At 40.9% G+C, this 23,708-nt stretch overlaps 1 protein-coding gene across 5 annotated transcripts in view; it reads left to right on the top strand.

Moving 5' to 3' along the window:
• The first annotated feature begins 779 nt into the window (after positions 1–779).
• Positions 780–23,708, top strand: part of ccser2b (coiled-coil serine-rich protein 2b) — a 35,225-nt gene continuing 12,296 nt past the window's right edge. For 4 of the 5 annotated variants that reach the window (XM_044102220.1, XM_044102218.1, XM_044102222.1 and 1 more), the window contains exons 1-10: positions 780–1,247; positions 16,009–17,249; positions 17,363–17,530; positions 17,726–17,896; positions 17,987–18,060; positions 19,773–19,946; positions 21,697–21,787; positions 21,944–22,022; positions 23,307–23,363; positions 23,473–23,587. In XM_044102220.1, coding sequence (XP_043958155.1) covers positions 16,046–17,249; positions 17,363–17,530; positions 17,726–17,896; positions 17,987–18,060; positions 19,773–19,946; positions 21,697–21,787; positions 21,944–22,022; positions 23,307–23,363; positions 23,473–23,587 — 2,133 coding nt within the window. In that variant the 5' untranslated portion in view covers positions 780–1,247; positions 16,009–16,045. Of the gene's footprint in view, positions 1,248–9,932; positions 10,193–16,008; positions 17,250–17,362; positions 17,531–17,725; positions 17,897–17,986; positions 18,061–19,772; positions 19,947–21,696; positions 21,788–21,943; positions 22,023–23,306; positions 23,364–23,472; positions 23,588–23,708 lie in introns of those variants that run through there. The other variant, XM_044102219.1, reaches the window with a different exon arrangement.

Genomic DNA, 23,708 nt, shown 5'->3' with positions numbered 1-23,708 from the left:
TTTCTTTCCTTAATTCATTAAATGCTAGTGAAATGGAGGCAAACTGTATTCTGAAAGCTAAGCTAACTATGCTGAATGGCTGATAATCTCACACAGTCTACCCACCTCTCAGAGAAAAACCGGGTTACAAATTGACACTTATTTTAGTATTTTAGAAAACACAGTATGATTAATTTTGTAATTGACAGGGCCCCATCTTTTAAAAATTCTATGAAAAAAATGTGGAGGGCCCCCTGTTGGTCAGGGGCCTTTGGAGTTGTGATAACTTTTCCCCACTATACGGTGCCTCTGAGTCGGGAATCTAGATACAACCGGAGAAGAATTTGAAAGTGTGAAGCCCAGAAAACAAATAAGGTAAACTCTGCCCCCTCCTGGACAGACACTGATATAACAGCTAAAAGTTCTATGTTTTTCGTCTCGGAATACAAAACGTTTTATGTGAATCTTAATCTTACGAATCTGGAGTTTCATATCGCTTTTTTTTTCGAGAATAGAGGGAGCTATTGCTTCTTTTACCTTTCGTTTTTTTTTTTTTTTTTTTTTTTTTTTTTCATTTAAAGCTCATTGCAGTATTATTAGAGGTTTAGAACTGGAACTAGTTTTAGGCTTAACGTTAACCTTTTTCCAGATTATTATCTTAAAGAGTTGAGCTCATATGAATTCAGACTTCAGCATCTTTTAGAGCGTATCTACCTCCCAGCTGTAGTTCCAAACAGCAAGCAGGCCGCGGTCATTAAAGGGTTATGTTTACAGCCGGAAGGTGACGTCAGAGTCAGCTGTGCATGTGTGTGTGTGTGAGAGAGAGAGTGTGAATGATTCAGCAGCTCCGAGCGGCGGCAGCTCCTACTCGGCTCTCTATCAAGAAGAGCAGCGCCAGCTCTCCGCGGATTTAACCAAACCCAAATTCTCACCGAGACGCGCGAGGGGGCAGAGGCAAACCCCTGCAGGCGACAAACATCTCTCGGAGACCCCGTGCTGCAGCGTCCACAGGCCCCGGGCGGGGAGCAGAGGAGACCGCAGGCTCCCGCAGCCGCTCATCCCTTCTCTTCCCGGTTCTCCGTGAGGATTTTTTACCGCTCTTCATCGTTCTAATTAGGATTCTTGTGTCTCCGTCAGGCTGATTTCTGTTGGATTCAACTATAACACATCTGAACCTACTGACTGCTGATAAAAAAAAGAGAAAGAAAAATAACAGCGGCGACATTTCCGGGATTCTGGTCTGGGTCTGATGCTCGGAGTGTCTGCAGGTGAGTGTGACTCTCCATGAGAAGAATTCGCAAATGCCAGCATGTCAATATCAACACCTACAGTCACCAAAGCGTAATAATGTCTATCTTTAACCACAACAGAATTACACTAGGTGTAATGTAGGGGGAAAATATTGTTAAACAGTAAAGTAACTACAGATAAAAACGGCCTATAAGGATGGACCGCAGTGTTCTCTGCAGAGTTGATGCTGTGAAACGATCAGCAAAGCCTCTGACCTCCAGTGGAAGGGCAGAATTATTGAAGAAGTTGATTCTTTTACAATTACAACCTTTCTAACAACCTGAATTTTTAAATTATTTCAAATCTCAACTACTTACAAATACTCTATATTTTTGTGTTGAGTAAAAGAGAAAACATTCGGTTGTCTTTTTTGTCTGTTGTATTTGTAAGTCAGGTCTGCAGAGTGACAGAGGGGGTGTTCTGTTTTTCTGAGCTCAGAGACAATGTGAGGAATGTCTCCAGAGCCAATTAAGTGTTCTCTGAACAGCCACATTCTTTACATCTTTGGCCCCATTATTCTCATGTTGAAGCCCCACTGCTTTAAATTTCCTCAAGTGGCTCCCAGAGCAGCGTGGAACATCATGGTTCTGTCATGTGAGGGTTTTAGCTTTAGTTAAGGCACCAGTTATTTTAAACCTCAGATCCTATTGGGACTTTCTTTGTCCTAGTTTTGTAACTCTAGTTGTCCTTCTGGGACCGGTTTTGCAGTTTAATAAAAAATAAATAAAAAATCTGACCTGAGATTTGTTGTGCAGGTTCTGTTCTCTGGTGGATTTGTTCCAGAAATTCTGTTTGGTCATTTTTGCTCTTCACAATTGCTTCTGTTAAGCTGATTTTTGACCCTTTGTTTGTTTCCCGCGTGGTTTTATTTTCCCGTTTCTGTTCCTCGCTCGTAATAAATTAGTAATTTATTACCAATTAAAAGTGACGATGCACTTTTTATTGGTAAGATTGGACAATTCATCCATTTGATAAAGTGGTGTTCTACAGTTTGTCGGTTCATTTCACTTGTAGCAAACAACACTTGGTTCATGTGATATTTTCTGTTTACATTAGACTTGTACCAACCTTGTTTAATAGTTCAAAAAGTAAATATTCCGTAACATGCGTTAATCGACACAGTGGAAAGGTGTTACCACTTCCACAAAAGCTAATATCAGTAGCCAATGAGCACCAAGTAAAATGAAAATATAGTAAAATGCCATATATTTACATTGTTTGTGTAGTGTAATGGGTAAAAGTCTTTTTTTAAAAGTCAAAATATCTCAGCATTTAAACTTTTTTAGCATTTTAATCAATCAGCTGTGCAGACAGGAAACAATTAATGGGGCCAATCTGTCGGTGCTGTTGGTCGTTTTTTGTGAAACTCAACCACCAAAGAAGACTGTGGAAATTCTTCTTCTGTTGCGGATTTCAACCGAAAACCCATCAGATTGATGAGAATCTAACAAACGAGCTGTGTTTTTGCTGAAACGGACCAGAATCGGATGAAAGAGTTTTTATCTCTTGCTTCTTAAAACCTGCTGAAGTCTCAGGTGTTTGTCTCAGATTGCCAGGAAATCTGGGCACGAGTGTTATGTGTTCAACAGAACTGTTCCGAAACCCGTTCAGTGATTAGAATGACTATAACATGACTGAAACAATCTAGAATGCAGTAAAAGCACTGATTTATCAGCTGTTAACGTTTAATCTTCTTCTGTCTAAACACAGTGTCTTATTTTTGGCCTCGTTGCAAATTTAGTTGAAAAGATATTTTTGTTTGTTTGTTTTGTTCTGTCCTCTTGTTCTGGACGTTCCCTGAATGCATCAGGGACTTGAGGAGCTCTGTCAGCTCTGTGAGGCTTTCTGTTAAACGTTGACTCATTTTCTTGTCTGGCGTGGTCATCTGCTAGCTGCGCATTGCAGCTTCACTCCGCCTGATCCACTGCTTCTCCGCTGACTTTGTGATCTGTTGGTTCTGCCTGGTTCTCGGTGCCAAGCGGTGGAACACAAGCTGCCTCAGCTGCTGACCGCTCGGAACGGATCCGCAGAGCGCGTTACGTCCTGGCTGGGATTTTCGCTCAGGTAGTAGATCGTTTTGAGACAGTGATTTTTTTCATGGAGGAAGTATAGACAATGACTTTGCATCTATGTGATAAAAGATTAATTGTTTCCTGTCTGTCTGATTAATAATTTAGTGAAAAAGTGGCATCAAGAAAAACTGCAGCGAGGGAAAGACGTGTCCTCCGACATCCATTATTAGATCACTTGACCCGAGTTAGCTTTAGCCATAGGCGTTAGATGGATAGACATGTTAGATGGGAACTTTCTCACTTCATGTTCTACCATTAAATAGAGATTATAACTTATAAATGTAATTTTTTTCCACTAGGAACTTTCTCTAAAGGATTGCAAGTCACAAGAATTCAATAAAATTGGCTTTGAAACAAGACATTCTGAGGGAATAAAACAAGAGATTATTATTATTATTATTATTATTATTATTATTGATACCGGATTCTAACTTTACTTGTTGAGCTGTTTGTCGTCTTATATTTTTAGAAGAAACTTGTTTTACACAAAACAAATTTCCATTAGCCAATGCTAACGGTTTAGCATTGGCGCCAAGCGAATGCTACTAGCAGGGCTTTTATTTTCCTCTGTCCTCTTTTCCTCTTCCTGTCCTCATTTGCTTCTCCGCCTGTCCCGTTTTCCTGCCACAGACTCTTTTCCCAGTGAGCTCTGATGGATAATTGATGTCGCTGCTCTCAGGAAATGTTTGGTGAATCTTTCCATCTCTCTGCCTGGGTGGCGTCTCTTTCTGCTGTGCTTCCTCTTGTCTGATGGAGCCGCTCCGACCGAATCCAAACCGCTGCCATGATGATGATGAGGAAGAGGACTGATGTCTCATTTTTGCTAGATATAGAAGTAAACAAGTACTGTGAGAAATAATAAATACGTAGCATTAAATCACTGTTATCCAAAATAAAATACAAAAACCGCCAGTTTGTATATGACTAAAAATGGCCAAAAAAGATAAGAAAACTTTTTCCCGGAAAGAAAAAATATATACGCGCGTGTGTGTGTATATATATATATATATATATATATATATATATATATATATATATATATATATATATATATATATATATATCAAAACGTAAATGCCAATTGGGTAAAATAAAATAGAATTTGATAAAAAACAACAAATATAAACTGTCTAGAAAATTTGCTGAAAAAATTTTTTTATAAAATGTTAAGCAAAAACAGAATAAATGTATTTCACACAAACATCATTAAAAACACTTGTTACACGTACTTGTACACAAAAAAAGAATTGCTGGGAAACTTACCGGACTAAACATCTTATTTTAGGGCGACATGTGGAACACCATACTTCAGCTTTGAAGCAACGACAGGCATCAAAACTCAAAGTTTTAAACATTTTAGTCCTGCTTTCTATGGAAAATAAACATAAATTTGATCAATCAAAAAAAAAAAAAAAAATTTAAATAAAAGTAGGAAGACATCTTTATTTATAGATGTGTTTTGTATGCATCGTTACAACAGAAGGAAGTTTTCCACCTGCCTGAAGGTTTGAGTTGAGTTTGCTCATATGAGGGAGGCTGCTGCTCCTCTGCGGGGCACCATGGTGAAAGAGATGCTTTGTAGAAAGATTAATGCTGCTGGTGGAGCTGCAGCACAACAGGAATGTTGTCCGTGCCAAGTTGCTATGAAACCCAGAGGAATGGATAAGGGGCAACAGAGGAGGGTGGGAGGTGTGAGGGGCTCCAGTGGCCCCCAGGAAATGCATGCTAGTTTCTCTCTCAGAGAACCTAAAAGGAAGGTTTAATCACAAGTGTTTTTGTTGCATCCTGGTTAGTGCAGGTTAATATTTATTTATTTATTTCACTATATTTGAGGTCGTTTTTTCGCTCCTGAGATAAAAACCAAAAGGGTGGAAACTCAGAAATGCAGTCTTTTTGGAACAAAAAGTCAGACAGGAGATGGAGAAGAGGATGAGCTGTGTTTGTGTTTCGCAGCGCAGTAGAAGCACGTGAACCAGTTTGACCAGTTACCTGTGGGAAAGAAAACCGCAGCCGAAGGCAGAGCGACCTGGAGAGTCGGGACGTACCGTGCGTCGTCACGGTTTCAGTACGTTGGAAGTGTGTCAGAGGGCGGCGCTCAGTCAGTTGGGATGTTTGTGTCTGTGAGTGGGTGAGTGGGTGTTGGTTTAATGCCCAGCAAGGTGTTGAAGACAATTCTGGTAGACTATTCATAAAAAATGACAGTGTGTAGTTTGGTATGTTATTATGTTTTTATACAATTGTATCAATTGCATTATACTCATTTATGAATAAAAACTATCAGCTCAAAATTACTTATTACCATTTATTTCATCAGTAAGGTAGCAGTATCAAGTAATCTATAAATCCTGCCCAGTGCGTGCCCCTTGGTTTTAATGGCACTGATTGCGAATGACGTCAAAAAACATAATTTGGAACAGCGAACAGCGCCATGGCTATTTTGGTTTTGGAAACTCTTCTGCAACCGGGAATTGTTCCACACAAACAAAATTAAATCAGTACGTTTTTTGACTTATAGTTGAAGTTCGTAAAATCTATTCAGTTATACATTAATCACAAATTTTGTTGTGGTGCAACTGTTTAACCTTGTATATTCTATGTAGTTTTCTTTTTTCTTGTTGGACTTCACAATTTTACGTAAGTCACAAAACCTCAAACGGACATCTTGACTGCGGTTGCAGCAACTGGTTACTAACTGTTAATGTGCCCTTGCTGCCTAGCTAGCTAGCTACCTAGCTTTTTGTATGTCCATCATGGGTAGGTGCAAATTTGTCACTAGTTAGCTCAACAATGTTTGTCTTCACCATTTAGAGCAGGGGTCTCAAACTCTAGTCCTGGAGGGCCGCAGTCCTGCAACTTTTAGATGAGCCTCCGCTGCACCACACCCGAATAGAATAATTAGGTCATTAGCAGGACTCTACACAAGAAGAAGGTAATTAAGCCTTTTCATTCCGGTGTTTTGTACCTGTGGCACATCTAAAAACTGCAGGACAGCGTCCCTCGAGGCCTGGAGTTTGAGACCACTGATTTAGAACAACCCATTGAATTTACAACTGTGTGTCTAAACTTTTGGTCTGTACTGTATGTATGTGCAATTATTCAAATATGATTTTTTGTACATTTATGTCATATTATAGATCTTAAATTCTGATCAAAATGGTCTTTAAATAGTCTTTAAAAGTCTTAAATTTGAAACCTAAAGACACCCTTTATACCAATGTTTCAGGATTTTGGGAGTTACCAGGTTGGAGCTGAAGTCCTGTCTCCTCCGTGAAACTGATATGTTTTGGATTTTGCCTAGATTCTACTAGAGAAAGTGGAACAAATTGGATTTTTTTTTTCTTACTAATCTTTTGCTACGCCTGAATGTTTATGAATTTAATTGATCAATTTGTCTGTGACGGGGTATTATGACTGAAAGTGATTGCGTGATAAACAGTTGTTTTTTTGGTTTTTTTTGCTGATCCACATCCCGACTCCGTCGCCCAGTTTGTTTTTCAGCCTGAGAGTGGCTGACCTCAGATCAGGTTTCTATTGATTCATTTATCTGTGGACGTTGGAAGAGGATCCTGCAGCCGAACACTGAGCTCGTCTTACAGCTTTAATGGACAGAAATGTGTTAGTGACTGCAGCCTGCTCTCTGGGACCAGGGTTGACCAGTTTCCAACCCACACTGGGACCAGTCTGGGACCATCTGTCGCTTTGCCTGTCCATCTGTGGCACAGAGAGGTGATTGGTTACACTATGATTTTCAAAAGCATGAGCCCATTTTCAGCCTTTATGTTTAGTTAGGCCTAATTTTAAGATTCTCAAAGAAGATAATTAAAATTTTCACCCTTTAACTTGTGTTTAAATTGTTCTTTTAGCTTTTTTTTTTTTGATTTGGTAAAACATGTCTTCCACTTTCATCGTTTTCAGAAGCCTTCCTACCACTAAATGTAATCTGTCTATAAAATGGAAATCGTTGTCATTGTTATTCAGATTAAGTGGACAAATCTGAAGGCCTGAGATGAAGCTGTTGACCTTTTTCTGGCTTTCTAGCCGCCGGCCCTCAGCTCCTCTCGGCTCAGCGAGCAAAGAAATGGAGCATGACGGCATGATTGGTCTGATGTACAGAGAAGGAGGAAGAAGATGGGTCAGGAAAAGGAGGAGGAGATGCTGGATTTGTTTTTGGATAATTATTTTTCATCACGGTCTGTTTGTACCCCTATATCATTTTAATTTTTTACAAGATTTTTTTAGTTGCTTCATCAAATTACAATGTGACCCTTTGAGCCTTTATTTTGCCTTTTTGAATACAGTTTGACCTAACATACACTTCATTAGTTTTGAGCCATCTTTCCTCCATTGTGGATGATGCATATTATTCAGTCGGAAAATAAGAGCTGTATGAATTTGTGCTGCCGTTTGAACTGGGGCTTAAGAAAGATCTCTTCAGAAGCTTAATGTCAGCCCGTTTTAACCAGTTCGAAACCAGTTTGGATCAAAGTTCTGCTGGACCACTGTTGAGAATAAAGCTAGTTGCTAGGCTAAAGCTAGAGGAAATGACAAGTTGGGAAGTGCAAATGAGAGCTATGGGTAGAGGAAAGGACACACTAGGAAACAACTTCTTTGGGGTGTAGCTTACATAGAGGCTAACAAAGGAGGTCACAAACTCTTCTGCGGCGCCATTTTGTCTGTTAGCTCAGGTGGGATGTCAGAATGGACCAGCTGTATTTTGGTATTAAAAGATGGAATTCATGAATTCAACTCACCGACTCTTCTTTAGTCGCATACGTCACAAACTCAGCATGGAGAACAGACATATCTCCACACCACCAACGTCTTTCCAAGTTTCAGCCATATATCTGCAGATCTGAAATGTTAAGGTATCTGCAGGTAGTCCTCCATCTTTGTTCTAACCACTTCATCCACTTTACCACTTGTAGCAAAACAAACTCTCAACATGATGCCATCACCACCATGCAAATGGTAGTATTCATCACACTACTAAGCATTAGCTTGGCATTTGTTATTTATCTGAAATTGCTCCAAAAAACTCACCCAAAGCAACATATTTAATTTAATGTGGCAGTAGTAGTATTTTTGAGTACTTAAAGAAAACTTGGAATCCTGCCAATGTTTAATAATTTCTCCAGATTATTTCCTGGTCATGTTTAACATTTTGCACTTTCGTTATAAAAGGGCATATTTGAACTAAATCCTTAATTACTGTTTGATAGAAAACATGTAATTAATAACATCACAGCGACTTCTTGTAAACTCCTCATATAGTTCCCATGACTTATTCTATTTTACCAATTACAGTTTGGAGCGGTTCCGCTGCTGACCTTCGACCTCGCCTCAGTTACAGACAGCAGCTAACTGAGACGGAGGTGCTGCTGCACGGATTGGTGCTCTGCGCTGCGTTGAGGAAAGCGGCTCGTTAGCCCAGCACACTGTGTGCAGCTTTAGCCTGCCATTGTATCTGTTATCAGAGTCGATAACGTAGCTGTCAAGGTCAGGACGTGTGAGCATGTCTGTGCCGCAAACTGCTAAAAATGACTTTCTCTGTGGAATTATATTGCAGATCGCTTTTTATTGCTGAAAGTATTCCTTAATATTCCTGGTGGTAGTCAGACAATGACCTGATCGCAGTGACGTGCGGTCAGGGGAGGCAGGTGAGGCAGTGCCTCACCAGCCATCATGGAAAGAAAGAAAATATATAATCATAAAGTAATTTCAATTGTTATATTCATCCGGTGGTTTGTACTAAAAAATGTTTATTTTTCATGTAGCTTCACCAATTTCGATTTTTATATGTTCAAAATCGCTGAATTTTCTTATTTTCCCATTCAAATGCTTGGAAGCGATGCCGGTGAGGCAGCAGCGAGCTCTGCCTCACCTTGGATTGCGCAACCCCTGGCTCTGCGCTGGCTGCTAAGCGGAGAGAGCATGTTGCTGTACGGCGTCAATAAAATGGTTTAAACAAATTTAATATGTGAACTTATTTCCAATAATTTAGCTTATGTATATAATGTACAGTGCTTTTTGTCACCAACTGTGTTTGTGTAACGTGTTTCGTGTAATGAGCGATTATAAACGGCAGAGAACAGGTTCGAGGTGAGGCAGGCAGTTCTCTTGCCTCATGGCAGGGGGCGCTCAAGATCCCAGACGTTCGTCTTGTTCACTCAACTGCCGAGTAAGTGACAGCGAGCTAGGCTAAACGATTCGGGAAGCAAGTCAAGTGCAGCGATAGATTATAATAGAGATAGTGATTTTTTTCCTCTCGCTTATCCCGACTTTCGACATGGATTATTTTATTTTGTTTTTTAAGGAAATGTGTGTTTTGTGAGCTACAGTTTGTATGTGTAAGGATGCAGAAGTGAAACATAACCTGTAAACTGCTGTCAATCTATGCATCTATTTGCAAATCTGATTCTGATGACGTCAGTGCCTCACCAGCTATGAACCTCACCGCACGTCACTGCCTGATCGTTTTGCTGCTTCTGGACCAATCACAGCAGAGCCTTTTTCTTCTCCTATTGGTGCTGTAGCTGACTTTGACCCCAGAGGTTCATTCATTAATTCAGATGGACTCTGTGGCTGTCAGCCAAATCTGCTGACTCAACAGTTCACAGATGACCACACTGGCCATGTGTGTGTGTGTGTGTGTGTGTTTTCTGAACACGCACCTTCTTTAATAGAGACGTAGAAACAATGGAATCAGGCAGGATTACAGACGACAGATTAAGGTTCAGTTCCCCTCAGAGAGACAGTAGTTGTGAATCAGCGCAGGGAGGAAGGTTCTGATCGATCTGCTCTGGTCACATGGTGACACTTTGAGCCCAGGGAACATTCTGCGTGGCAGACCGGTCAGTGTGGAACTTTTATTGATTTCCTGTGTGAATCTCCAACAGGTTTTTCTAAAGGAAACGCACTGATGTTTGGTTTGATTTTCTTCAATCGTACATGGTTGTTATACTATTCTGAAAGGATATTTCTTCCCTGGTTTAGAAAAAAAAACAACATAGAGTTGTTTTTCAATTTTTATTGTCTTCATTTGGTTCTATTTAATATACCTTGAAATATCAGCTAGCTATATTTCCCAGTTTCTTCGGGCATTTTGTCATTGTTTCTCTGTATAAAAAAACTAGCATACCTTAATGATTTATTTGAATTATATGGCAGATGTGTTCAGCTTAATGTCTTTGTTAGTGTCACAGACTTGAAATTGGTAAATTAGGTTATAATTTACCAAGAGTTTTTTCCTCTTTGGATTTTGTAAAGCTTTGACTCACCAATACAGATTTCATTTAGATTTTCCTTTAATAACTACGGTGTAGCAAAGTATAAGAACAGCATTTGAAGTAGTTATTTTTCAGATGTTCTGGAATGAGCAGTCATTGATTCTTTCTTTTGGAAGTGGAAGTGATGTTGTGTGTGTGTGGGATAATCACTTTAAAACAAAGTTTTAAGAGTATTTTAAGACAAAATAACTACAGAGTTCACAACTGTATTTTTTTTTAAATCTTTTATATTAGCTTTTATCATGGCTACTATTACTTAAACAGCTAATTCTGCATATTTTATAGAGAATGTAGATCTTTGCCTTAGCTAAGGTTTCCAAAAGATGTTCCATACTTCCTAAAAACTTGACAGATGAAGACTGAAACCTGCCTTCCTGTTATCTGCTGAAAGCCTTGATCTCTTTCTGTCTGTTTTACATCTCTGTTCTTCCTCTGACTGCTTTTTTTCCCCAAACACCTCACTGACACTGAAAATAGCTAAATCCACTGACGGTGTCCACAGAGTGTTGTCAGTTAAACTGGGAAAAGCTGAAATCTGCTGATTGTGTCACCAGTTGTTTTCTTGCCATACATCTAGCAATGCTTTAATCCCCTCTGAGTTGCTTTGTTGTTTGAATAGCTGTGATTTTTATTGCTATTTTTATCCACAGTTGGGAAACCAGCGCTGAACGGAAGCTATAAAAAAAACTTTTCATCATAGGCGATATTTGTCTCCGCTTTGAAATAAGACTTTATGCGTGACTCAATAAAGTCGTATAAACTCCCGTGTTAGAGTCAACAATGCATTCTAAGCCTAGTTGTGCTGCATATGTGTTCTCCTGTTTGCAGGAGTGAGTGGGCTTTGCATAGGCCACAGGAAGACAGGAGAAACTATTTGTACAGCAGAGGTAAAGTGAAGGGGTGAAATTACACAAATCAGTGGAGAAAATCATGATGTGATGAAGTTGTTAAATGTTCATTTCAAGAACTGATAGAAACAAATATGATGATCAGTGACAACTCCTTAAAGCACTGCCCTCTCTGTACCCATCATGACTTTTGTAGGGAGGATGTCAGATGACGAGCAAAACAGATTGTTGTGTTAAAAAAACCATCTATTTAAAAGAAAAATAAAGAATTCTTAGCCTGGTGGGGGGCAAATAAAGCCTGGCGACCTGCCAGGCTTATAATACACTATTAGTTACAGGGGTCACTTTTATAATGCTTTAAAAGAATAAAAATTTGGATCGAAATAGTAAGGTAGGCTTATCCAGAAAGTCTCTCTAAAGCTGCTTCTCAGCCTCAAGAAAGTCGCATAAAAAAAAGCAAAAAAAAAAAAAAAAAAAAAAAGATTAATAAGCGCAAAGGAACCGCAGAGGCATGCAGAGAATGGAGACAGATGCAGCATCTCATTATCACTGAGTCATGACCCTCATCCTTCTCTCCATTTCTCCTGTGTGTCCTTCACGGCAGAGTCTGCTGCAGTGCACCTCATCACACGCACACACACACACACACGCGCACACACACACCCCTCACCCTGAAGACACATTGTATTCCACCAGTGCTGGAAACATTGAACTGTCTTGCATACATAACCAGCTTCAACTTAAACAAGTTCCTTGTTTGTACAAAGGCATTGTCATGATGACATCCAAAGGCCCAAAACGTTTTGCAGGTAAAACAACGTAGCACATAATGCCTGTAAAACGGCTTATCTTTAATTTGTGTCAGTAGCTTGTTAATCAATTACCAGTGAAAACCCCAGATTCCTGCCGTAATAAAATTTTAAGTTTGAACGGTTTATGTTGTTTTTAGGATTATCAAAAATAAATCTTTATGCCAAGTGGCAGATTAAGAGATTAGAGGTTTAGTGTGGTGTTCTATTCACTCCCTTTTAAACGTCTCTGACATTCTCTCAGTTTGTGATGGAAGTGAAACATTGAAAAGCTGCAGTTCTGGACTCCTATGTTTGTTGTTTCTGCTGCAGATTGTGTCTCTGGGGCGGTTTTCGGTGAGTCTCGAAGCATCGCCTCCGTGTGATGGTGACACAGCAGCAGGGAAGTCATGAGTCAGCCTATTACTGCGGCTCAGCTTCCTCTTTTTTCCACTGCAGGATGGAAGCGGTCGAGGGCTGATGCTGCTCATCGCCCAATGATCATCAGAGTCTGTTATCTGACACGTGGAGGAGCCTCTGCCTTTATTCTGGACTGCTTGTTTGTGTAATCTTACATCATGATCTTCAGAGGGTTGTTAAATCAAGAAATATATATAAAAAAAGAGTCATCCTCTCACAATAAAATCACAAGCTCCTCAGCTGTTTCCTTTCAGGCTCGAAGAAGCTTGTGATGCGCAGCCGGGTGGCTCCGGGTAAGGAAAAGGCTGCGGAGGCTTTTAGTTATAATTGCTGTTTTATGTTCTAGTTTAAATGAAGACGCCATGTGCTGAGGCTGCAGGGCGGCAGGTTGGTGTTGTGCTGTATCCATGACGACTTTTGGGGTCGGATCAAGAACAAAAAAGTGTTCCTGCGTGGCATATTTGACCTCTTCGGTTTGATTGATTGATTTATTTTTGGAATGCTTCAGAGAGCAGATATTCTGAGAAATTCCCGCCCAAGTTATGGAGGGATTATTAAGAGAACTCGACCCTGGTCTGTGAAAACTTTTCATGTTTGCTTCCTTCGAATCCAAATTGAATGAAGTCATGAGTGAATATACCAGCAAAGGTATATTCGGCATTAAACCTGTTACAATTAATTGTCGCAATTAAGCAACGAGTACTATTGTTTCCCTTGTGATTTAAAAAAATATATTTTTAAAGGGCAGTGTTATGCATAGAGATCGCATGATCCAATTTGTTTATGGTTTCAGTTGCAAGTGGTTTTTATTTCCTTTTTATTTCATGATTTTGGTTGTCGTGTTTTAATTTTGAATATTTAAAATATCTTCCAGTTTCAGTTTTAAGTGTTCTTTACAAAATCAAAGTTGACTAGTCTTGGATTATAAAGGCACTATCAATATCAAAAATGGTCTCAAAACTGCCATGTTGCCGTTTATCGCAGTAATTACTGGGACAATTTATCGTCCAGCAAAATTTGTTATTGTAAAATGTCAAATTTGCGGAAAGTTTTGTGTCTCTCTTTACGTAGAAGAACTGACGATCCTTTTCCAACGGGTTATCCAAATTCAATGCAGTGTTCTCACTGAATGGGACTGGGATTCTTCTAAGCGAATGTGATGAGAGGAGGATGAAACAGACCTGTGACGCCATCTTGGACTTTTATTTCTTCTTTATTGTCCATAAAAGCAGCTTTGAGCCAAAGCCAATAAACTCCTGGTCTTACAGATCCCAGCCGCTGCTTTTTAACTGAGCTGCTTTCAGTGTTAGTCTCCTGGTTATTGTCTGTGTTGTGTTTGTGTAAATAAACGGGAGATGGAATCCACCAGAATTTGTCCGTCGCCAGTTGGTCACAAATGTTAGCTAGCCGAATGAAGCCATCTGCAGATAGACAGACAAAAGGTTTAAATCACCTACAATCGGACACTTTACATCGCAGATATGAAATTCAGCTAAATGAATCTGATTTTCTGTTCCCAAAATTTGTAAAAACAAGCAAATCACAGACAACTTTGGTGTAAAACATTCAATCTGTTAATGTGAATTGAATATTGGTGGCTTACATAAAATTCCATTTAAAATAAAGTAATGGTATCCCAAAACATGCCTGATTAGTTGTTGGTAGGAAGACACACTGGTTGATGTTTGCAGTGTTTCCATGTAGACGCCGTACAGTCGACATAAACACAAAGAAGACAGACCACTTTTCTTTCTGAGCGATTTGCATGTTGATGCTCAAAATAACCTTCCTGTTTTAGTTTGGGACTAACCCTGCAGAGACGAACCCTGATCGTTGATTTAACGTTTGGACTTCCACTTTATTTGTTACTGTACTCTTTAAAGTTATCAATAGAAATGAGCAGTAACTGTCAGGACATAAAACTGCATATAAAATAGTTGAAGGAAACGTTTGGGAAATAAAAGCATTTTCATTTCACATTTTTGTTTTATTTGGTACATGTCATATTTTTTTTAATACATACCATATTTCCTTTAAAATAATCAGGGGGGGGAGGGAATGGCATCACAGTTTGTTACTTGCGTCAGTATTGTCATATTGAACATATATAATTTTCATTTAACCTTAGAAAGTGTCATTTTTCCTGGTTGTTTAAACGCTGATCTTTTCCGTAAGTTTGTCTCGGGTATCGCTTTTACATTTCCAGCCTCGGGCCGTGTGTGTGTGTGTGTGTGTGTGTGTGTGTGTGTGTGTGTGTGTGTGTGTGTGAAAGAGGTGGAGAGAGAAACTCAGTGTAAGGGTGCTGTAGGTGTGTCAGAAACATTCATGTTTTTAGTATCCTGCCTTCCATTTGCAGGAGCAGCAATACCTCAGCATTTTTATTACGGGTGTGGCACGTAAAGCTATTATCTCGCTTGTAGCCACGTTGTCAACACACGCATGCATGGACTCTGCTGCCACATGTTTCAGGTGTTAATCACTGACAGAACCCTCTGAATTTTTCCGTTCTCTCAGGGCTGCTGACTCCAAAGTCAGCAGTAGAATTTCCGACACCTGCATTAAGCAGGATTAAAACTAGACTCAAGTATATCAGCTCAAAGAGAAACTTTAAGGTGGCTGTTGTTGCTGAGGATAGGAACCGTTCAGGAAGATCAGTTCCTTATCTGTCAGCTATCAAAGGAGATTTGAGATTTTCCCTAATTTTTCTGGAATTGCTGTATGTAAGGCGGGCAGAAACATCATGTTCAAATGCTCTAATTTCTTTCTTTCTAACATTTTATGAGGAAAACATGTTTTTTCTTATGATTCATTGCTCTCACATGCAGACTAAAAATGGGGTTTATTACAAAAATTGTGTATCAAAATCACAATATTTAATTTTTTTCAAATTTGATTTTCTTCTTTCTGTTGGCTTTATTTACTATTTTATGTATTTATTTTTATTTTGTTATGTTTCCGGTCCAGCAGTGTGACATTCAGAATTGCTTTCCGAGTGTCAAGGTGAGGCCCAACAGCCTTACTTTCATAAGCGGAACATTACGGCTTTGGCCATGATGCTGCACTTGAAACTTTATTAGAAATGACTTTGGGTTTATGTCAAATGTAAGGGCCACGATGATTTAAAAAACAAAAAAAAAACAAAGAAGAGAGAGGAAGACAGGTGGGGAAAAGTTTTAAAGGGAAAGAATGAGATAGAAGTCTGCCTCTAAAGGTGGAGAAAGAGGAAAAAAAACTGAGAAACCACAACAACAAGCAACATATGCATATATAATCATTGGAAAGTACATGATCTGTGCCTCTTCTCACGTCTCTGCTCCCTGTTCAGCTCTCCTGACTCTCCATGCTGAAGTGGGCGGAGTCTGATGTCAGCACCACCTCTTGTTGAACCCCCTGCCATGCCCACCATGGTTTCCAGGCTGCCGAAGTTCGGCTCCCGACCCCGGTCCCAGACGGCTCCTGCAGCGGCGGCTCCATCCGGCGGAGCTGCGACCGCCGCGTGCAGAACTCGCCTCACCAACGGATTCTACCACCACCCCGGACCGGCGGGTGTTTCCGTGCCCCCGTCCTCTGCAAAGCAGAACGGATTCATCCGAGTGCCGTGTTCATTTTCCGCAAAGTGGAGGAAGGAAAACGCAGCTGATGGTGACGAGATAATGGCCGGAGAGTCTGAGTGCAAGAGAGGGAAAGGTGGGAATGTTGTGCAGAATCGTAGCAACTGTCAGCCGTATTTCTACCTGCACGATGCCAGAAAACACACCACATCCACTGCAGCGAAAGGGCGTGGCCAGCTTACGTCGTATTCCTCATCATCATCATCCCCGTCTCCACAATCCAGCCCCAGAGCTCTTCCCGTTTCTAAAAATGGATCAGGAGGTTCTAAACTGACTCAGAACTCTTCTGTGCTGTCCAAGCAGAGTGTAAACACAAATCCCGGATCCAAAGCAGGGACGAAGACCATCTCTTCTCTGAGGCCGCCTCAGAGTTTTGTTCGCCTGACAGGTACGAGGCCCGGCTCGGGCCCTGCATCGCGATCGGGTTCCCCGCTCCTGAAAAAGCCAGCAGCTAGCCGCTCCCATTCCAGCGACAACCTGGGCTGCGCCGCTTCTGCGCGGCTGACTGAAAGCGACCGCTTCCGCTCCCGGAGCCTCACCCAGGTCCGACAGCAGGCCTCTCCCACCCTGACCCGGACCGCCGCCTCTCCCCACATGTCCGGCTCCTTCTCCACCAACAGGGCCGCCCAACGGGTTCCCCCTACCTCCTCCTCGCAGGGTCCTCCGAGAGGCAGCTTGTTGAAATCGCCTGTGAGCAGAGCTGCTTCAGGCAGGGCGGCTGCCGGCGCCCCCTCCCAGCTGCCGCAGTCGGCCATAAGGAAGCCCCTCTTACCGGGTCCGACCTCCAGGTCCAGCGGCATCAGCTACAAGCTGTCCCGCCCGTCGCTGGTCAAGCAGTCCAGACCCCTTCGAGCAAAAGGAACCAGCGTGTGCAGAAGTGAACAGGAAGTAAACAGAGGACCAACGAGACGAAAGAACTCTGTGGAGACGCCTTCATCTACCGAAAACAGCCCAGGTTCCCCTTATTTTTTTCTTTTTTTTTTTTCTTAAATTGATTGTCATTTTTGGATTTCAAGTCTCTGATCTCATTCTGGTCTGGTTTCATATCTGCGTCTGATCTGCCTGCAGAAAACACTCCAGACGCTGCGGAGATGGAGCAGCTTTCTGACGACCTTGCGTCCCAGGGAATGGGATCGATTGTCGGTGAGACGCTTGAGGACATGTCCCTGTCCTCCACTTCCTCCCTGGACAGGAATGACATCAGCCAGGAATACATGGATGACTTTGACAACCTCGGTGAGACACTCTTTAGATGTTTTGCTGTAAATATTAGCGTAGAAGCTACCAACATGTCAGTTGGTGACGTGTTTATGTGACATTACATGAAAAATCCCCTTTGTTCACAATCAGAACTAGACTCTCTGTGTGACCGACCTGCTTTACGTTTTGCATTTTTAATACGTTCTCTTCGTTTTTTTGTTTTGTTTTCAGGAAGCGGAGGGATTGGCATTTTACTGTTTTCATCCAAAAATGAAGAGGATGACTCAGGACTCGACCAGTCATGCACCAGGCTGGATGATGACAAGGATGCAATTAGCAAGGTCGCCAAGACAACAGGACTGTGCTTCCTAGATGATAGTCTGGACTGGACTTCCATCAGAGGTGAATTAAAAAAAAAAAAAAAAGTTGCTGTTCAGGTCAGCTAAATACTTTAACTATTCCAACTAAAAGAAAAGTTGTTTTTGTGTCCAGGTGATAAAGACGAGCACCGACTTAACCAACTTGCCCGTCGGAGAAAGTCAAGTCAGCCTGACTATCATGAACAGGTTCATTCTCTGCAACTGGTTTAGACAAAACCTTGAACAATACTTATGTTTCCAATTTTGTTTTGATTAAAATACATGGGTGGAAAATAGTCAAAGGCGCTTAAACCCAGATTAACTGAATCTGTTAGCATTATTGCATTAATTTATCTGATCCACTTATTGAACCAGATCAGTGTGTTGGGTCCTGCAGAGGGTTTTTCTGTCCTAAGGCCTAGAACCTTTTTCTTTAGCCCTTTCCTCAAAGTTGCCAAAAATTACAATTTCATGGCCTCATATAAATTTATATGTATTGATCAAACCTGTGGTATTTCTAACTTCTTTGCTGAAGAGTGACTGAGTTAACATTCTGGAGGGTCTAACAGCAGAGGTTGCCAGATTGTGCAGCCTTATCTAATCCTGTTTCCAATTCAGAGTAGAGTCCTATGCATTGAGTGTTTTTATCTAACTTTATATATTTTTTAAAAAAAGACATAAATTGAAATACCCCTAGACGTTTAGATCACATTTCAAAAACCTTTCACGTCTGAGATAGTTTAGCCATTCTAAGATCCTGGGATTAAACTGTAATGTGTTTGTTTCCTCACCTGAGCACCCCTCAGCTCACTGGTTTAACTCGAAAATTACAGAATATTTATTTCCTGTTTGATGTCCAAGCCAAGACATGTTGACATTAACTGAAGCCGTTTTCCTGAAATAAAGCCTTACAAGTTGAAAATGCGCAGTGACATAACTGAAGATCTGTCTCCAAATTTCCATCTAGGGAAAAAAAACAAAAACTTTTGTGTTTATGCTATACGGCTCAGAATAATTAATCCAAAACAAACATGGCTTTTTGTTACACTCTGTAGATGCTGCAGGTGCAGTTTGACCCCACCCAAAGCAAAGATAGGTGAACTCATCAGTTCATTGTTTGGACGCTTAAACCCTCCCATCAGCGAGCTGCGGCTTTGCAACCATCCCACCAAGTTCATCGGACATCTGGACCGAAACGCTTCATGTGGCTCCTGCTTTGAATTCTTTTCAAACATGAGTGGAGCAGCATGTGGAATCACAAGAACAATAGTTGTCTGTTCACAAAAGCCTATTCCAGCAAACGTTTCAATTCTTAACCCGTAGAAGTGATTTGCCTGAGTCTGGTTTGTTTGCATAGGTGTGAATGCACAATTAAAACTCTGATGCGGACCAAAAAAAAAAGCAAACTCTGGTCCGCCTAAAAACCTTTTGCTCCCAGTTTGGTTGAAGTCAGCTGTGGCGCGGTTCGAATGCAAATATGGGTGTAAGCGGTCAAGAGATCGCTTCAAAAGCAGGAAGCGAACTATAGAGATGGGCATTCTAAGTAGCTGCAACCAAAACAAACTCGAGAGTATAATGCCAGCGCGAGAACTGGCTTGTGGTCGAAACAATGAGGGTGTAATTGTCCACAGTAAGAAAATCGAGAACACTAGATTAGAATTTGCCACAAAGGTTTAGGAATGAGTCTCAAAAAGAAGAAGAAATAAAATAAAATCTCAGTCAAATTTTAAGAGTGACAAGACAAAGATAAGACCTCAAGCAATGTGATTGAGTGTTTGCAGAAAGAAATAATCTGCTCTTGGGGAAGACTCACAAAAGAAGAATAAAGAGCGTTTCTAGAACAAACCTTAAGGGCTCCCGTTCATATTAAACTGTCGTCAGTTCAAACTGATATGATCCTGAGGTTTTCCCTTTGGCAGGGCGGCTCCTCTCTGGACCTGTCCCCCTCTGACAGCTGTGGCTCTGGGGGTACCTACATGTGGGACGAGGAAGGTCTGGAGCCTCTGGGGGGCGCCACCACTACCGCCTCCATCCACACCAACAGCAACACCACCCACCACATCGGGAGCTTCGACTCGGACATCAACAGCATCGTAAGGACTTTCCACCTCATCATTTATTTCAGCTGTCAGCTTATTGCTCCTCACACACCGCTAAAGGTTTCTAGCAAAATATTAGAGCTGTTCCAAACTCTAGGGGTTTGAACTGTAAGTACATGGCAGCCTAGCCTCACAGTTCAGTCAGGGGAATGAATTTATAAGATTATCAGACTGATAGTCCCTCTGCATTCCATATTTGCACAAATATTTCACATGAAGCTGATTTTATTGCTTTAGATTTCACATAAGACACTTAACGTATTGAAGGTGCAGCTTGGATGGACCCATAAGCATCAATACAATTTGTAGCGCTGTTTGAAAAGGTCTAAACAACGTTCTCTGGCTCCCTCTGGTGTCCCCTCCTGCTAAGTACAACCCAACCAGATTAAGTTGTTTTTCTTCTTCTTTTGCAGTATACAGAGCTGAGTTCTTACTTGTATACATTTCTTTAAAATGTCCTCAAATCTCCAGATAGGAAGCAGTATTTCCAATCATTTAAAAACACAATAACATTTCTCTCAAACTTACATCTTTTTCCCTGATCAAATAAGCAGTTTGAGCGGATTAATGTCACACCTGGGAAAACCAATCAGCTCTGCGTTTCGTCTAATTTCATAATTATTCACCCGACATGAACTCTTTGCTGCTTTTCCGGTTTCCGTGAGAGAAGCATTCGGATCCGATGAACGAAGCGCTGAGGTTTCAGATAAACTGAAGGAGGATCAGCAGGCGAAGGTCCAGGCTCTGACCTTCAGTTCAGTTCAGCCGGTGGACCCAATGAGTGATGCTGAAAGGCTGTTAATGAGCCTGCTGTCTCAGTGTGTCCTCCGTGTTAATGAGCTGTGGCTCACTCAGCGCTTGATCCTAACGAGCATCCGGCCGTTAACAATCTGAGGACTTTAACGAGCTCTCAGCCGAAGTCTGAAGTCTTTCTCCTGTTTGAGTTTACACCTGGGTTTGTAGTGGAGTGTCTGTCGTCACCACCAGGGGTCAGTGTTGCTCTTCGGGGTTGTTCTCTCCCAACCAGACAAGAGAAAACTGAGTCTGAAAAATTTTTTGAATTTCAAGACTTTGTTGGTAAGTTCATTTTCAGAAGATAAATTGTAGAATTTTGTGGAAAAACAGATGGCTTATTAAAAAGATTTTACATGATTTCTAATCATATGATGTCTTTGATTTTTTTGTCCAACTCTCTTCTCGTTTTGGGTTGCAAGTCACTGATTGAACTCGGATGTATTCGCAACTAATTCAAAATCAAAAAAGTACAACTGTACTATCTTTAAACTTTACCTGAAGTTCCCAAACTAACTCCAGTTTCGATGGCACAAAGGCATTAAAGAAGCATCAAAAAAAACGAAGGGATCAAACTTTACAGATTAAGATTTAAAAGAATTATCTGTATGGTAAGAAATTCTGGATTTTTCTAATTATAATTATCCAAATAAATCCTTTTGAAATTCCACACTTTTCTGGAAAACGATGTCAACATAAAAAAAAAAACCAAGAATATTTCATGGAACCATTAAAAATCTGACAGAGAATACACTTGAGGTGATTTGTTTTATAAAAAAACAAAAAAAAGCTTTTAATGTCATAAATATCAGATAGACTGTAGCTGGAATGGACTCGAATAATGTCCAACATCAGTTTTTCTTGTTTTTCTTTTTTATATGTGATTCTATAACTTAATGTTTAATGCTTTCAATCTATCCATACATTTCCCTAAGGATGTATTTTTCCACAGGATCTCTTAAACAACCTGGACTCTTGTGATCTGGCTGACGATGACCTCATGCTGGACGTAGATTTCCCAGAGGACTCCTCGCTGCACAGCGGTATGTTTATGTCGATAACGTAGACTCCGATAAAGAAATATGTTTGCTGCTGTTCTCTCTGAGGAAGAGCATCGTCATGAGGACGGATACGGATGGTTGGTGTTACTTCCTGCTTTGCATCTTCTAAAAATGACCTTAAGAAACTGAACCTTGCAGATGGAGAGGGGCTGTCCAGCATGGCTCAGTGGAGAAGAAGACAGCTCTGTTGGGGAACGCAGGACAACGACGTTGAGAGGTGAGAAGACAACTGGTTTATCTAAGGCTCCTTATAGTTAAATCAAACCATCTTACAATTTCTAGCATGTGATAGAGCTACAGTAGTAGTTGCATTCAGGAAAAAATGGTCCCTGTATGAGTTTTCCTCCCACTGGCAGATGTGTCTCTATAGCTGCGAATTGCTAAGATAAATTTTCTTAATTGAATCAAGTCCAATTTGGAGAAAAAAAAACCCCATGTTTTTCAATAAAAAAGTTTTTTGTGCTAGGATGAAGTAGTTTTTCCAACTTAATTTCACAAAACAGCAGTGGAAAACCTTTTTTCTTGCATCATACACGTCATGGCACCAACCACCTGGATGTTGTAATGATGGAAAAGATGAAGTGGGCGACAGGAAGTGGTAGGAGGACGATGGTATTAAATGACTTTTCGCATGAACTAACGTGTTCAAGTGTGATTTTAATTCTGTTACCAGATGGAACCAATTGCTAAACTGTGGTGGTTGTTTTTCAATATCGACGACGTCATTCATTTTGCACACGTATGAAATGGAAACGCAGCTAATGTCACTCTGACTGAAATTGATGGAGGGAGCTGAGCTTACAGGGGCAGCAGCCCAGGGCTCCAATTTTTTATTTATTTTCTTTTAAGTGAATGGGTGTTTTGCAGTCATTTAATTTTGTATAAAACTTGTGGTTGTTGTATTATATTAGGATTTTCATGACTATCACCAATATTCAAGTAAAACCAGTTCTTTGTAAAGAACATTACTATTTATTGGCAAAAGGAAGTATTAAACTTACAATGCGTCAGTTCATATTTGCTGATGTAAAGGGCTACCTAGTAACGTACTGCAATTTGCATTAGTAAAATAATTGTTTCTTGGTTTACTGGGCACCAAAACAGGCTCCAGCCCAGGGCGCCACATCCTTCCACATCCGGCCGTGGGTGGGAGGAATGAGGGAAGGTGTTTTCAGTTGAGGCAGAAACATGGCAGAACTTTCTGGAAGATGTGGAGATTTGACTTCTTTTTTCTGTGGGGGGGGGGTGAAAAAAAAGAGGAAAATCTTACAGCGCACAGCTTGATGAGGTGAACTCTGCTCATGTTTAAATATTCTCAGTATGTGAAGGCTGCTTGAGCTTTCAGCTCATCGACACCACTGGTTAGACTCGAGGCCAATTTCCACCTTTGGAGCAAGGATTCGTGCTGGGAATCTTAACTTTTTTTGCATGTCTTTTTATTTATCTCTCTTTTTTTTTTTTACTTCTTTAACTCGGAATCTGTTATATGGTCGGTCCACAGTGATATCCAGTGCTACAAACTCTCTCAGGACCTTGAAACAAAGGAGGATAAAATCAGGTAGCGTGACCTGCTCTACCAGTCTGTCTTTCCTCCATCCTCTTAAAAATCACAGTTTCACCTTCATATTTTCCGCCTGCTTCTGCAAACGTCGACTTAAACTCTGCAGGTCGGCCTGCTGCTCCCCGGCGCCGCAGACTCTGGGTCTGGACGTGGAGGAACTCGCTGAGGACTGCTCCGCAGTCCGGTCACAGCTGGAGTTCCTGCAGAGGTTGCTGCTGCAGGTGAGAGGGAATGCTCTTCCTCACCAACAGTTTTGTCTAAAGAGACGTAAAGCTTAGAAGCCTGCAGCAAACATCAGATCATCCATTGTTTATTTTCCAAGTATGGATTTAGCTGCTGGAG

The sequence above is a fragment of the Gambusia affinis genome, linkage group LG20 (assembly GCF_019740435.1).
Source record: "Gambusia affinis linkage group LG20, SWU_Gaff_1.0, whole genome shotgun sequence".
NCBI lineage: Eukaryota > Metazoa > Chordata > Actinopteri > Cyprinodontiformes > Poeciliidae > Gambusia > Gambusia affinis.
The sequence above is the reverse complement of the archived record's forward strand: the minus strand, read 5'-3'. Positions and strand labels throughout refer to the sequence as shown.